The sequence below is a fragment of the Notolepis coatsorum genome, assembly GCF_963971535.1.
Source record: "Notolepis coatsorum genome assembly, chromosome: 1".
In the NCBI taxonomy this organism is placed as follows: domain Eukaryota; kingdom Metazoa; phylum Chordata; class Actinopteri; order Aulopiformes; family Paralepididae; genus Notolepis; species Notolepis coatsorum.
The window spans coordinates 312191223-312206222 of record NC_140165.1 but is presented as its reverse complement, the minus strand read 5'-3'; the positions used below and the strand labels follow the sequence as shown (position 1 = coordinate 312206222).

The 15000-nt window shown below is 43.6% G+C and overlaps 1 protein-coding gene across 1 annotated transcript in view; it reads left to right on the top strand.

Annotated features, from left to right (window-relative positions):
• The window catches only part of map3k10 (mitogen-activated protein kinase kinase kinase 10), a gene marked incomplete at its 5' end in the record, with an annotated part of 56749 nt that overhangs the window by 1984 nt on the left and 39765 nt on the right, over window positions 1-15000 (top strand). The window contains 6 exons of the mRNA XM_084311499.1: window positions 1203-1383; window positions 6854-7002; window positions 8347-8378; window positions 9076-9423; window positions 9482-9668; window positions 13289-13464. Coding sequence (XP_084167625.1) covers window positions 1203-1383; window positions 6854-7002; window positions 8347-8378; window positions 9076-9423; window positions 9482-9668; window positions 13289-13464 — 1073 coding nt within the window. The remainder of the gene's footprint in view (window positions 1-1202; window positions 1384-6853; window positions 7003-8346; window positions 8379-9075; window positions 9424-9481; window positions 9669-13288; window positions 13465-15000) is intronic.

Genomic DNA, 15000 nt, shown 5'->3' with positions numbered 1-15000 from the left:
CCGCCACAGTCTATAGCCTGTTGTGATTATGATGGGGTTGCGACACGCGACAGGCTCTCTACGTGTGATGAGCTCGTATTGTGTGATGGATAAAAACGTGTCCCGTGGACACTGTGCGATTCACTGTAGGATGTGCAGGTTATCTACTGGAGGTTTTTCCACACATTTTGATGTCAAGAAGCCCAAATATATATATTATAATTATAATTTTTTTTATACATAGATACACAATATATTATTATGGGGCAACAGTGGCTCAGGAGGTAGCGCCGTCGTCTGGTAGTCGGAAGGTTCTCGTTTAGATTCCCGCTCCTCTCCGGGCAGCGTGTGTCGAAGTGTCCTTGAGCAAGACACTTAACCCCCTAACTGCTCCCGATGAGCAGGTCGGCTCCTTGCATGGTCGCCTCCGCCGTCGGTGTGTGAATGTGTGAGTGAACGGGTGAATGTGAGGAACAGAAATTGTAAAGTGCTTTGGATAAAAGCTGCTGTATAAATGCACCATTTACCGTTACTATTAGACCACAGATTCCTTGGACCCCATCTGAGAACATATCCATCCACAGAGTTACATCACTGTCTATACTGTAAATGTGGGGGTGGAATGGTGGAAAGAGTGAAACATCGCAATAATTATTAATTCATTATTATTAGGGATGTCCGATATTATCGGCCGACCGATATTATCGGCCGATATCGGCAGTAAAATGTGATATCGGAAAATATCGGTATCGGGGAAAAAAAAAATATATATATATATATATATATTTTTTTTTATTACATTTATTTAACCTTTATTTACCCAGGCAAGCAAGTAAGAACCAATTCTTATTTTATTTATTGTCAAAAGTATGCATGTTGGTTTAATTCAACAACAAGAGATATGTAATGTTAATTTTTACTTTTTTAATGATCATATTTTGCACAGATAATGCTTACATTTAGAAAGCCTTTTGAATGCATCCAGTGAAATTATTAGTTACCTGAAATTATTCAGTTTTTTTGGGGGGAAACCCTGCATATATCGGTATCGGTTGATATCGGTATCGGTATCGGAATTAAGAGTTGGACAATATCGGAATATCGGTATCGGTAAAAAAGCCAATATCGAGCATCCCTAATTATTATATTATATATTATTATTAGATTATTAGTTTTGTTATGTATGTAATGAATTTCTTTCTGCTCTCGTCTCTCCTCCTCAGTCCTCATCCAGGAGCCCATGGAGAAGGAGGATCTGAGCGGGAAGACGCTGAAGATCACAGACTTCGGCCTGGCCAGGGAGTGGCACCAGACCACCAAGATGAGCGCGGCAGGAACCTACGCCTGGATGGCCCCGGAGGTCATCAAGCTCTCCCTCTTCTCCAAGAGCAGCGACGTCTGGAGGTAAATACATTTAAATACACTGGCCACCTTCACTTTGTGTTCCTCTAGAGGTAAATACACTGGCCCCATTCACTTTCTGTTCCTCTAGAGGTAAATACACTGGCCCCATTCACTTTGTGTTTATCAAGAGGTAAATACACTGGCCCCATTCACTTTGTGTTCATCTAGAGGTAAATACACTGGCCCCATTCACTTTGTGTTTATCTAGAGGTAAATACACTGGCCCCATTCACTTTGTGTTCATCTAGAGGTAAATACACTGGCCCCATTCACTTTGTGTTCCTCTAGAGGTAAATACACTGGCCCCCTTCACTTTGTGTTCATCAAGAGGTAAATACGCTGGCCCCATTCACTTTGTGTTCATCTAGAGCAGTCAGGTAAATACATTCACTTTGTGTTCCTCTAGAGGTAAATACACTGGCCCCATTCACTTTGTGTTCCTCTAAAGGTAAATACACTGGCCCCATTCACTTTGTGTTCCTCTAGAGGTAAATACACTGGCCCCATTCACTTTGTGTTCCTCTAAAGGTAAATACACTGGCCCCATTCACTTTGTGTTCATCTAGAGGTAAATACACTGGCCCCATTCACTTTGTGTTCCTCTAGAGGTAAATACACTGGCCCCCTTCACTTTGTGTTCATCAAGAGATAAATACACTGGCCCCATTCACTTTGTGTTCATCTAGAGATAAATACACTGGCCCCATTCATTTTGTGTTCCTCTAGACCAGGGGTTGGCAACCTGCGGCTCCGGAGCCGCATGCGGCTCTTTAGCCAATCAGCTGCGGCTCCCTGACCCAAAAAAAAGAAAGATTTAATTTTTTTTTCTCTTATTTTGAGATCGATGTCATACTGTGACACTGAAATGAAAAAATATTTCATCAACTAAAATATTTAGTCAACAAAAATATTTCATCAACTATAGGCCTACAGTACGTCACACCCCGCGCCTCTCCCTGCCGTCTGCAAGTGGCTAATCTTGAGTTTCCGACCCCCAGTAAGCTAACCATGGATACATCCAAAAAAATGAAAGTCTGAGGAAAATAGAGGGTTTAATTCAGCGTGGACAGATTAATTTGCTTTCACGACTAATGATGCAGCTTACCTGTATGCCTGATATGTGGTGCGAAATTTGCGAACAACGAAAAACTTTCTTTTTATTTTATAGATTTTCCACAAATAAGGGAAGGACTCAAATAGAGCTGCATAGTTCAGGGTTTTATTTCAAAGTAGGTCTACAGATGCCAGTGTTTTTTCTCCTTTTCTGTGTTTTATTTAAAAATAGGTCTACACAGCCAGTCATGAACCACGCCCCTTAGCTGTGATATAATAACCATATACCATGGCCTGTCATGAACCACGCCCCTTAGCTGTGATATAATAACCATATACCATGGCCTGTCATGAACCACGCCCCTTAGATGTGATATAATAACCATATACCATGGCCTGTCATGAACCACGCCCCTTAGCTGTGATATAATAACCATATACCATGGCCTGTCATGAACCACGCCCCTTAGCTGTGATATAATAACCATATACCATGGCCTGTCATGAACCACGCCCCTTAGCTGTGATATAATAACCATAACCATGGCCTGTCATGAACCACGCCCCTTAGATGTGATATAATAACCATATACCATGGCCTGTCATGAACCACGCCCCTTAGCTGTGATATAATAACCATAACCATGGCCTGTCATGAACCACGCCCCTTAGATGTGATATAATAACCATATACCATGGCCTGTCATGAACCACGCCCCTTAGCTGTGACATAATAACCATATACCATGGCCTGTCATGAACCACGCCCCTTAGCTGTGATATAATAACCATATACCATGGTCTGTCATGAACCACGCCCCTTAGCTGTGACATAATAACCATATACCATGGTCTGTCATGAACCACGCCCCTTAGCTGTGATATAATAACCATGGCCTGTCGCTATTGCTTAAAGGGGAACTATCTTATAAATGGCCTTTTTCAGTGTTTAGCATTGTTTCCTAGCTATGTGGACTTATATTAATATGATCCATGTCTCTAATTCTCATATTGGCGCATTCTTCCAATTCTCCTCTCACAATATTCACCCTCACTGAACTGAGTCATCTGAAAATGTGCTGATTTGTGATGTCAGAGAGACTCAGCTGCATGTTGAGACTCACACACTCCACACAGTTACCATTGTGGTTGGAGCCCAGGCTCAAAACGGCTTAAGATCTTGAGGTAGAAAAATGCTGTTTTTGAGGACTTGATTAGAAATACAAAACAATGAATTAAAAAAAATAAAAAATTACAGAGGTGTTCCATAAACTCACAGGAATTGTGTAAAAGTGCCCAAATAGTGAAAGAAATAGTAAAATAGTTCCCCTTTAATTATATCTGCGTTCCAGGTCCATCGGTTTTGAATGAAAACACCAGGGACCTTGTTTTTTTTAAATGTTCTTTAAAAATTTCTATAAATATAGCCAAGGAAAATTAGCTAATTAAGTAGTATTTGTGCACATACTGTATATATATGCATTATTTATTTGGTTTGGGAATAGCTACAAACATGTCAGGTTCAGTTACCTAAAATGTTTTATTTATTAATTTATCTATTAATCTATAATTAACCAACATAATAATAAAAAAATAAATGAAAAAAATAATTTTCAAGAGTGTTCTGGCCAAGACAGGGGCAGCAGCACATTTAACAGGGTTGCAGACAGACAACGTAATATAAGGTTGAAATATATCAAATCAGTCACACAAATCATCAGCTCACTCAAAATGGATCTAAATGTGCCCAGTGAGACCAGCTCTACATGCTTTAGGTCCTCTGAATAAAAAGAGGGCTGAATAAGGGAAATACTTATACTTATTACCTTGGTTCATATCAGCGCTTCTCAACCAGCACATAGAGGCAACACTGTTGTTGTGCCATAGAGTGTCTTGAGATTCTGCTGGATTGTAGAAGAAAATCAGTGTAGAGCAGTTATTTTTAGCCTGTTTCTCTTCTCTTGTTGTATGATAAACACCGCTGTGTGTGACAGGCAGCTGAAGGAGGAGTGATAATTAGGTGTGCCTGGGAATCTTGTGTCGCATTTAAGTACCCCATGGCATGAAGATAGTAAAACATAATGTACTGTACTCTATCACGCTTTTGAAAAGCTGTCACTGTTCTCATTTATGTTCACAAAGCGCCACGACAGAACCAAACTACTATCCGTCATGTCCGTCTGATGTGATACAGCCTGACAGTGATATTTCAAGCATAACTCGATGTGTGTTTTAGGGCCGGGACTTTATCGCTTTATATTAATTAACTACAGAAAGAATTCAAATTTAAAAGTAAAAGAAATTGATGCATTTAATCGCATGAAGATTTTTCTTTATTGTGTAAGAATGTTACCTTTCAAAGGAGACCAGACTCATGCATGTGCTATAAGTATAAAGTATATTACATCGCAAATTACTTTTATTCTTAGTCTGGTTTGTTCATAAAAGAAAATTAAATAAGAGAAATTGAGATCAATCAAGATTTTTTTTTTTTTTTTTTTTAATGGTCAACTGTTCTGGAATGTACTAGAAAGTACTGCGTTTTACTTTTACCCCGAAAGTGCTTGAGTTTACAAAAGGTCATTTGAGGGCGGTCAGGTGGCGTAACGGTGATTGCGTTCGTCACCAAACCCCGGAGCGGCTAGATTCGCCTGTTCGAATCCAGCTCACAGCTCCGGGGTTGTCACCAGCTTGGCTGGCCGTTCACACTAATACAATTGGCTGTATTAGAGGGTGGGAGAAGCTGGCGGGGTGGGTCCGGGTCGTTGTAAACAGCGACTCCTACAGTTCGGTCGGGGCGCCTGCTAAGCCCGGATAGGACTTGAGTGGGATAGTGTGATCCTTCCACACGCTACGCCCTCTCAATGAGAATCCGCGCTGCCAGGTGAAAAGAAGCGGTTGATTGGCTGGACGTGTGTCGGAGGAAGCATGTGATAGCCTCCACTCTCCCAGACCGACTGTGGGGGGTAAGTGCGCAGCGACCAGGAAGGGGATTGGGAATTGGCATAACGACTAACATTGGGATGGGAGAAAATCGGAGGAAAATGGAGGGGGAAAAAGATCAATATATATATATATAAAAAAAATAAAAAATTGCGCTATATATATATTAATCCTAAAATTGCTGCACTTTGTTAAAAATTGCATTGATCTGTTGGTCTGTGTAGTAGCTAATACTGGATTTTGCTGCTTAAACGTATGTATAATGTATATTCATTGACTCACTCGTATACCAAAATTAATTTGAATTGAAAATGTTTTGCTTTTTTCGCATCAAATATTGATATGCGATTAAAATGTGATTAATTTAGGGGCGGTCAGGTGGCGTAGCGGAGATTGCGCTCGTCACCAATGCAAGAGACTGCGGTCTCGACTCCTGGAGTCAGCATTGCCTTGGCTTGGGCTGATCGCTATACTAACTCGTTTGGCTGAGTTAGGGGGAGGGAAGCCATGGGTGGGAAACTGGCGTTGTGGACAGCGACGCCTACAGGTCAGGTCTGGGCACTTGCTCAGCGGAGGCAGGACTTGAGGAAGGCAGCGTGACCTCCCACGCGTTACACTTCACCAATGAGAGCCCTCGCTGCCAGGTGAGAAGAGAGCCACTGGCTGTCGGAGGAAGCGTGCGGATACTTCAGGGTTCCCTTGTACCGACCAGTAGGAGAACATGCGCACAACAACCAGGTAGGGGAGGGGGAGGAATTGGCACAATGACTAAATTGGGACCGGGAGAAAACAGAGAAAAATCGGAGAAAGAGAGATAAAAAAAAATAATAATAATAATAATAATGTGATTAATTTAGATTAATTAACTATAAAGTCTCGAATTAATTCGATACATTTAATTTTATTTTAATTTTTTTAATCTTTTTTTCCCCTCCTCTTTTTCCGATTTTTCTCCCATCCCACTGTTAGTCGTTATGCCAATTCACAACTCCCTTCCTGGTTGTTGCGCACCCCCCCTACTGTTGGTCCGGGAGGCCGGAGACTGTCACATGCTATCCTCCGACACATGCGCAGCCAGCCGGCAGCCAGCCTGGCAGCGCAGATTCTCACTGGGAGAGTGTAACGTGTGGAAGGTCGCACTACCTCCCTCCAGATCCTTCCTTCGCTGAGCAGGCGCCCCGACCGAACTGTAGGAGTATTTTTCTGTTTACAACGCCCAGGACCCACCCATCAGCTTTCCCACCCTCTAATACTGCCAATTGTATTAGTACGGACGACCAGCCAAACTGAAAACAATGTGGAGAGCTGGGATCGAACGCGCGAACCCAGCGTCTCCAGCATTGGTGGTGAGTGCCTTGCCCACTGCACCACCTGGCCGCCCCAATTCGATACATTTTTAATCGAGTCCCACCACTTGTTTTCTCATCTGTCTCTTTCCGTTCTCCGTTCCGTTCTCTCTTCTCTCCCTTCATAGTTTCGGTGTGTTGCTTTGGGAGCTGCTGACGGGGGAGGTCCCGTACCGGGAGATTGACGCGCTGGCAGTGGCTTACGGTGTGGCCATGAACAAGCTCACCCTGCCCGTCCCCTCCACCTGCCCCGAGCCCTTCGCCCTCCTGCTGGGAGGTAAGAGCCAGCCAGAACCACGCCAGGCCAGCTTCACTCACTTGAAACGGCCGGAGCCATAATACATTATATATTACTTCAAGCTTTGTTCAAAGTAGACCAGTTGAGGGCCTTTCCCTCCCCTGCTGGGAGCTAATAGCTACAGTAATGGTAAGAGCTACAGTAAGAGCTACAGTTATTATCACCATTATCTAAAAAAATATATATATATCTAAATAACCCTAACTAACCTTACTGGCATGCACTTGTCCTAATAAAACTAACCTACACTGTAGCACTCAACACCTTGATGAACATTGTTACTCAGCTGATAGAGTTGTGCCCTTCCTGATGACTTGTCGTACAGAACTTGTAAGTCGCTTTGGATAAAAGCGTCAGCTAAATGACTAAATGTAAATATAAATGTACAGTAATGGGTAACATTAGGTGGATTAGGCCGGGGATGAGGTCAGTTTCACTAACTTGCTTTTAGATTTTATTTTTTAACCCATTGTAAATTGGAATATAGGTCTGTTTCACTCCAATGTTTACAAACATTACTAACATAAACAAACCTTTTACAAGATCACAGTCGTGGTGCCGACTCTCTCTGAGCTCTCTTGAGCGGCGGGACCTGGCCGGCGGTCGATCCGATAGTTAGTAGGGCTGCACGATTTTGGAAAATAATCTAATTGCGATTTTCTGACAGATATTGCGATTGCGATTAAATTTGCGATTATAATTTAAAAAAATTAAGCAGCCCCACAGATGTTTATTGTAAAATGCGGCTTGCATCTGGCCATTTTCGGGACACCAAGCCTGAAAATGTTTCTTTTTACCTGGGAATCGATACCGGTACCCAACGGTACCTTTTTTTCTGTACTTTACTCTCCCTCTCTGAAGTCTAAACTTCACAACACACAATCTAAAACCCCTTACCTCCCTCTCCTAAACCGATCTTGTATCTCAATGGGACTTCCTGGTTAAACAAATAAAAAAAAATAGTTAAAAAAAATAAAAATGCGATATTTCTTTTTTTGCGATTTGCTAATTGCATCATTCCAAATCACGATTTCGGTTTAAAATCGATTAATCGTGCAGCCCTAATAGTTAGTGCAGGTTCTTGTAGGTTTTTCATTGGTTGGTCCATGGGCTGTCAGATGCATGGAGTCCTATAACGTGGCAAATAGTGGAAAGTCCATCTAACCACAGTACATTCCTGTTCTGCGCTACACACTCTTCGTGCTCCTCTGGAAAACCTCGCCTGAACTTTATTGCAGTGATTAGTTCTGGCTCCCACTGGTGCACACTCATTCCCACACATTTATAAGATAAGATAAGATATTCCTTTATTGCTCCCCTTAGGGGAATTCAGGCATCATAGCAGCATGGGGGAGGTACATGTACAGGTACAGACATGGTACTAGTACAAGACATAAATATAAGCAATACAACTATAATAAAGATAACAAATAAGCAGTGTAAACAATATAATCAATAAGCACTTAGAATCTGAATATATACTATGGGTAAGTAATGTACACACAGGTGCAGTATACATAAGGTGCCCTAACTGGCATGATATGCGTTATACGTTGTAGTTTAGGTGGTAAGAGTTAGCAACAGCTTGACACCCATAATTTCTCAACTAACTCAATGAAAACCAGCTCATATACGAAATGCGTATGAAAGGAAGGAAAATGGAGAAAACTGTTATTATCCTCTCATCCTAACACAGGGGATAGACCTATAGCGTTGTTTCAATAATTACAGTGAATGTGTATCTAAGGCCTTTGTATTATAGCTCAGGTCAATGTTTCAGTTTGTTGTGAAGCACCTGATAGGTGGAGTGGTGAACCTTAGTTTAGTTTTAGTTTATTTATTTAGCACATTATTTAAAAAAAAAAAAAAACAGTGCTAGGAGGGAACGAAGCCCAATGGGCTTGTACAAAACCTTACTCACACCTGCCCTACATTCCAAATTGACTTAAGCCCTTCCTCTCTAAAGCTGCTCTTCCTGCTGGGGAAGGCCTGGCTGGGTCACCTATATTAGAGTATTAGAGGAAGCTAGTTCAGCATTTCTCATATTGTCAGGCCTTCAGCACCTCCTACACTTCCTTCAGCACCTCCTACGCTTCCTTCAGCACCTCCTACACTTCCTTCAGTACCTCCTACGCTTCCTTCAGCACCTCCTACACTTCCTTCAGTACCTCCTACGCTTCCTTCAGCACCTCCTACACTTCCTTCAGCACCTCCTACACTTCCTTCAGCACCTCCTACACTTCCTTCAGTACCTCCTACGCTTCCTTCAGCACCTCCTACGCTTCCTTCAGCACCTCCTACGCTTCCTTCAGCACCTCCTACGCTACCTTCAGCACATCCTACGCTTCCTTCAGCACCTCCTACGCTTCCTTCAGCACCTCCTACGCTTCCTTCAGCACTGCTACGCTTCTTTCAGCACCTCCTACGCTTCCTTCAGCACCTCCTACACTTCCTTCAGCACTGCTACGCTTCTTTCAGCACCTCCTACGCTTCCTTCAGCACCTCCTACGCTTCCTTCAGCACCTCCTACTCTTCCTTCAGCACCTCCTACACTTCCTTCAGCACCTCCTACGATTCCTTCAGCACCTCCTACGCTTCCTTCAGGACCTCCTACACTGGGAGCAGACATGGGTTGCGGTGTGGGGGTTAGTGATCTGTTCTGCATGTTTTTCCATTGGGTTTATCTTATTGGGAGGGGAAACCATTGCGAACACGGGGGAGAGAACATGCAAACTCCACACAGAAAGGCCCGGGAGATACCACCCACCTGGGTACCTGGCAACCCGGCAACCTGGACCCCAAGCGGGAAGCGAACCCGGGACCTTCTTGCTGTGAGGCGACAGTGTTAACCACTACACCACCATACCGCACTTCCTGCAGACTCCTCATTGACTCCTCATCCCTCTCTCTTCCTCTCCTTCATCCTATCCGTGTTCATCCCCTAATCTCTCATCTGCTTTCCTCTTCCTTTCCTAGCAAACCTCCACACTGTTTATCTGCTTATTGAACCTCCTCGTTGTCTCTTCTTCAACATTACCTGCAAAGACATGGACCACACACATTGACAGTGTTGTGAAGAAGGCACGGCAACGCCTCTACTTCCTCAGGCGCCTAAGGAAGTTCCAAGTCAGTCAGAAGATCCTTAAGAACTTCTACTCATGCACAATAGAGAGCATCCTGACTGGCAATATCACCTCCTGGTTTGGGAATAGCACCGCACAAGACCGCAGCAGACTACAGAGAGTGGCCCGTTCAGCCGAACGCACAATTGGAGGGGGGCTTCCCACTCTCCAGAACATTTACAACAAGCGGTGCATGGGTAAGGCTAAGAGAATTATCAAAGACTCCAGCCACCCAAACAACTGCCTCTTTGAACTGCTGCGGTCAGGCAAGCGATACCGGAGTCTCATGGCAAGCACAGAAAGACTCAGTAGAAGCTTCTATCCCCAGGCCATCAGGTTGCTCAACGAACAATAACACTATGTAACAACCATCAAAAGCACTCACAGCACACATATCCACACGCACACACTCACTTTAAACAAACAACTCACTGCAGCACCCACTCTACACACTTTAGAACACCCAAGTAAACACACTTTATATTTATTGGCAAAGAATTTGCACTACAACCCATACCTCAGTACACCTTACTGTAAATTGTACCTAAATTGTACCTCATCCCATTTCTGCTTTGCACTATATAGTATATTGTAATTAGTATATTGTATAGTGTAACTGAGGGGTACAATTCCCTGACTGTATTGTTAGATATGATATTTAATACCACTACCTCATGTACTTTAACTTCTGGCCACCCAGTACAAGATATAAGTATGATGAACACTTTCCCACCTGATGAAACGAACCAACACAAATGTACCAAATCGAAAGTTTAATACAGCAAAGGGTGTATACAACGATCACTTAATTACATTTATGATTTGAAATATGGAATATGCACTTTTATGGCAAATGAGTATTCGTAGGTAAATCAACATTGAATGTCCAATCTCTGGTTGCGCAGGGAGTAAGTATACAACCTGGAATATTTAGGAAACGATAGCGATGGTACTTAAATGATTATAGCTGGATACACTAAGGGGGGGGGGGGGTCCCGCTGGTTGTAAGACAGTAGGAGGGGGGGGTTAGAGAAGCCGCTGGCGGTATCCCATCTGGCCGACGGTGTCTTGGGAGAATCCAAAGTCTTGGACACGGTGCCCACAGAACCTCGGGCCGCAGACGAATACAGCTGGACCCTCTGTGGAACGGTATCTGCCGGTCCACAACGGAGAGACGTGAGGCGACCTCACGTGTAGAGCGCCGTCTCACCTGGAGTCCTCTCCGGGGGGTAATTCCAACACTCGGCAGTGTTGGCCTTTATCCATGGAGTAATCAAAGCACACAAAGCATAATCCAAGCCGTGGAAGGCTCGCCGTCGTCTGGGTAGAGTAATCCAATATACAGGTCCAGTCGCTCTTGGCCCGGAGCTCCTCGGATGCAATCACCACTAGGGGTCTGACCAGCCTGGTTAAGCGTCCAGATAACGTCAGGAACGATGGGGGTACTGATAACTGTAGAACTCTAACCGAACGATGCACCATACATAAATAGACTATTATTAGCTTAATAGAATACGTCCAACTCGACGGTATGGTGCCAAACTATGACCATTCAACTATTAATCTACACGATATCTCAATGCCTATTCTGGGCCAAGTAGGCCTTACTACACCGCACGTGCGTCGTGGGGAGGCTTTTGCGTCTGTCACTCTGTTGGAGGGTAAAGAACTGGACTAAAAGAAAATTCTACTTTACGAGCGCCATATATATATGCGCTATGAACAAATAGTACCATTCGTATTTCGCCCGGCATATTACTGCACGGAACCGGGGGCTGCCTCGACATGTTAGGCGGCACGATTGAACTTGGACCTAGGGGTATGGCAACCTGGCGCCAGGTTCTCGTCCAATGGTAGAATGAAACTATTATGGGCTGTTTAGTAGAAACGGGGATATTCAATGCATATTGTACAAGGAATATACAGGGGATATCAAACGATATACAAATACAATTAAATATATATATATAAATAAATATACATATTCGGTTTAATCTGATCCTTCACAACATATAGTATATTGTATGGTAACTCAGTTACTTCTACTCTGCATTGAACATTGTACATATGTACATACTGAACACTTGTGTCTACGTACGTGACTTCTATTTTATACTTGCTATACTTATTTTATCTTATACTTATCCCTTTGTCTAGCACAGTCTCTGGAGCGTAACAGAAAGAAGCATTTTGTATAAAAGTATTCTGTACTTCTGTATGACAACTATTAAAGAAACTTGAAACTTGAAGAGCAGTGTTTGCAGTTTGTGTGAAGTCCTTGTGGCCCATTAATCAAATCTATTTTCAACTCCTGCTTCGCTAGTGTTTTCACGAACAAAGGATTGTAGTGTCACATTGTGGGCCTGGCTTTTTGGCGTAAGAAGTGACTGCAGAGTGGACCAGCAGATTGGGCCTAATGTACACCCTGCACTCACAACACCGTGAGGGCGGCTCATAGGCCCACGCAGAGTAATCCAGGGACACATTATTCTAACTAGAAATAACCTGGTAGAATTGACAACTACATTTTGGAATATAGGGCTCAGGAGTGGTTATCTGAAGGTTCCGGGTTAGATTCCCTGCTCCTCCCGGGCAGCGTGTCGAAGTGTCCTTGAGCAAGACACTTAACCCCTAATTGCTCCCGATGAGCAGGTCGGCACCTTGCACCCTCCGCCGTCGGTGTGTGAGTGAACGGGTGAATGTGAGGAACAAAATTGTAAAGCGATTGACTCATGGATGTGGGGGGGAAATAAAGCTTTTTAGAATAATCTTAGAATTAGTTTATCATAACTCAGAAATACAGGTGTTCTCTAGTAGTGTAAGAAAAATAATTGTTTTTATTTGTCATGTACATTACAGTGAAATGCTTGGTTCTCTACGTGCCTGCCGAGAATGTGCTTCATACAGTCAAAGAAAAGTTAAAATAATAAAGTCCAAACACAAAATATACAATATACAAACCAAAAACTGAAAAAGTACAACCTAAAGTACAAATGAAGTACAAAAATGCAAACAATGAGGTACAAAAAAATGCAAAAAGAAAATGCTAAATGCAAAATGACGATAAGATATATAGAATAATAAAAGGTAAGGACAGATCAGTCATCAGCCCCCTCCTCCACCCTCTCCTCCCCGCTGTGCAGAGTGCTGGAGCCCAAACCCCCGCAGCCGGCCCTGCTTCGGCAGCATCCTGACGCGGCTGCTGGCCATCGAGCAGTCGGCCATGTTCCAGATGCCCCTGGAGTCCTTCCACTCCTTACAGGAGGACTGGAGGCTGGAGATCCAGCAGATGTTCGACGAGCTCAGAGCCAAAGAGAAGGTGAGCCCCCGGGTGTCCGTTCAATACATCGTTTTGGACAAAACTATCCATGTGATTGAAACATCTTGACTGGACGTCGACCAAAATGGTTTCTCTCGCTGTAATTCATCATATTATCTGGAAAGGCCCCTTGTAGATCGGTAGATGCTCACATAATGGAATCATGGGCGGAGTTTATGGGGGTGCAGGGGGTGCATTGCACCCCCTGGTGGCCGGGGGTGAAATTGCCTTTTTTTTTTTTTTTTTTTTTTTTTTTTAATCAAGATTATTTTTATTTTAATAAAATTATAATAATTGTGAGAAACAAATCTGAATTCTATTATGTTTTGTTTTACAATACATTCATTTTATAGTAGTAATCATGTCACATTATAAGGCGAACCTTCTGTAGTGTGGCAGTGAAAGGGTTAACGGCAACGCGCGGCCAGCAGCAGCAGCAGCAGCGCGATACAAAGCCACTTATTCTGAGATGATAATTAATGTATCTGGATAACCAATGCACGAATTTTGTCGAGGCAGGTAGCGTTATTTCGGGAAAATTGATATCTATAGCCTGGTATATTTTTCGTCCACGAAAAATGGAGGCTGTAATAATTATTATTGCTCGAGAGTCTCTATGAATAATAATAATTAGAGCCTAAGTCAGTTAAAAATGATCCCCCGTAGTGCTGTGTGTGTGAGTGTGTGTGTGTGCTGCTGTACTACCTAAATAAAATAAAAAATTAGGGGTTAGGGCATTGTAAAAACGCTAAAATAATAAAATAAAGGTCAAAAAAAATCGCGCGCGTCCGCTGCGCGAGCGCGCGGGTATAGTTCGCCAAGCAGTCGCACCCCCTGGCGTCAAGTTCAAACTCCGCCTATGAATGGAATGTCTAGTCTTGTTCTGGGACATTAAAAAGACACACGCAGTACTGTACACTGAATGCACTGCCAGATGCCATGTGTGGGGTTGAATGTATCCAGCTGTGTGTCTGTGTCTTTCTGGGGTGCAAATTGGAATTACCATGGCAACGGCTACATCCTGAGGAGGTGATAAGTTCCTGTAACACAGAATCTCATAATAACATAACATTATGTTCTATCCAATATCTCCCCTCTCCTCTCCTCTGCTCTCCTTTCCTCTCCTCTCCTCTCCTCTCCTCTCCTTTAATTTCCTCTTCTCCTCTCCCTCTCTCACCCCCCTCTCCTCTCCTACATATCCTCTCCTCCCTCTCCTCTCCTCATCTCCTCTCCTCTCCCCCCTCCCCCATCTCCTCTCCTCTCCTTTCCCCTCTCCCTCTTCCTCCTCTCCTCTCTCTCTCCCCTCTCCTCTCCTCTCTTCTCCCTCTCCTCTCTCCTCCCTCTCCTCCTCTCCTATCCCCCTCTCCTCTCATCTCCTCTCCTCCCTCTCTCCCTCTCATCACCTCTCCTCACCTCTCCTTTCCTCTCCTCTCCTCTCCCTCTCCCTCTCCTCTCCTCTCCTCTCCTCTCTCTCTCCTCTCCTCTCCTCTCCTCTCTCTCCCTCTTCCTCTCCTCTCCTCTCTCTCCTCTTCCTCT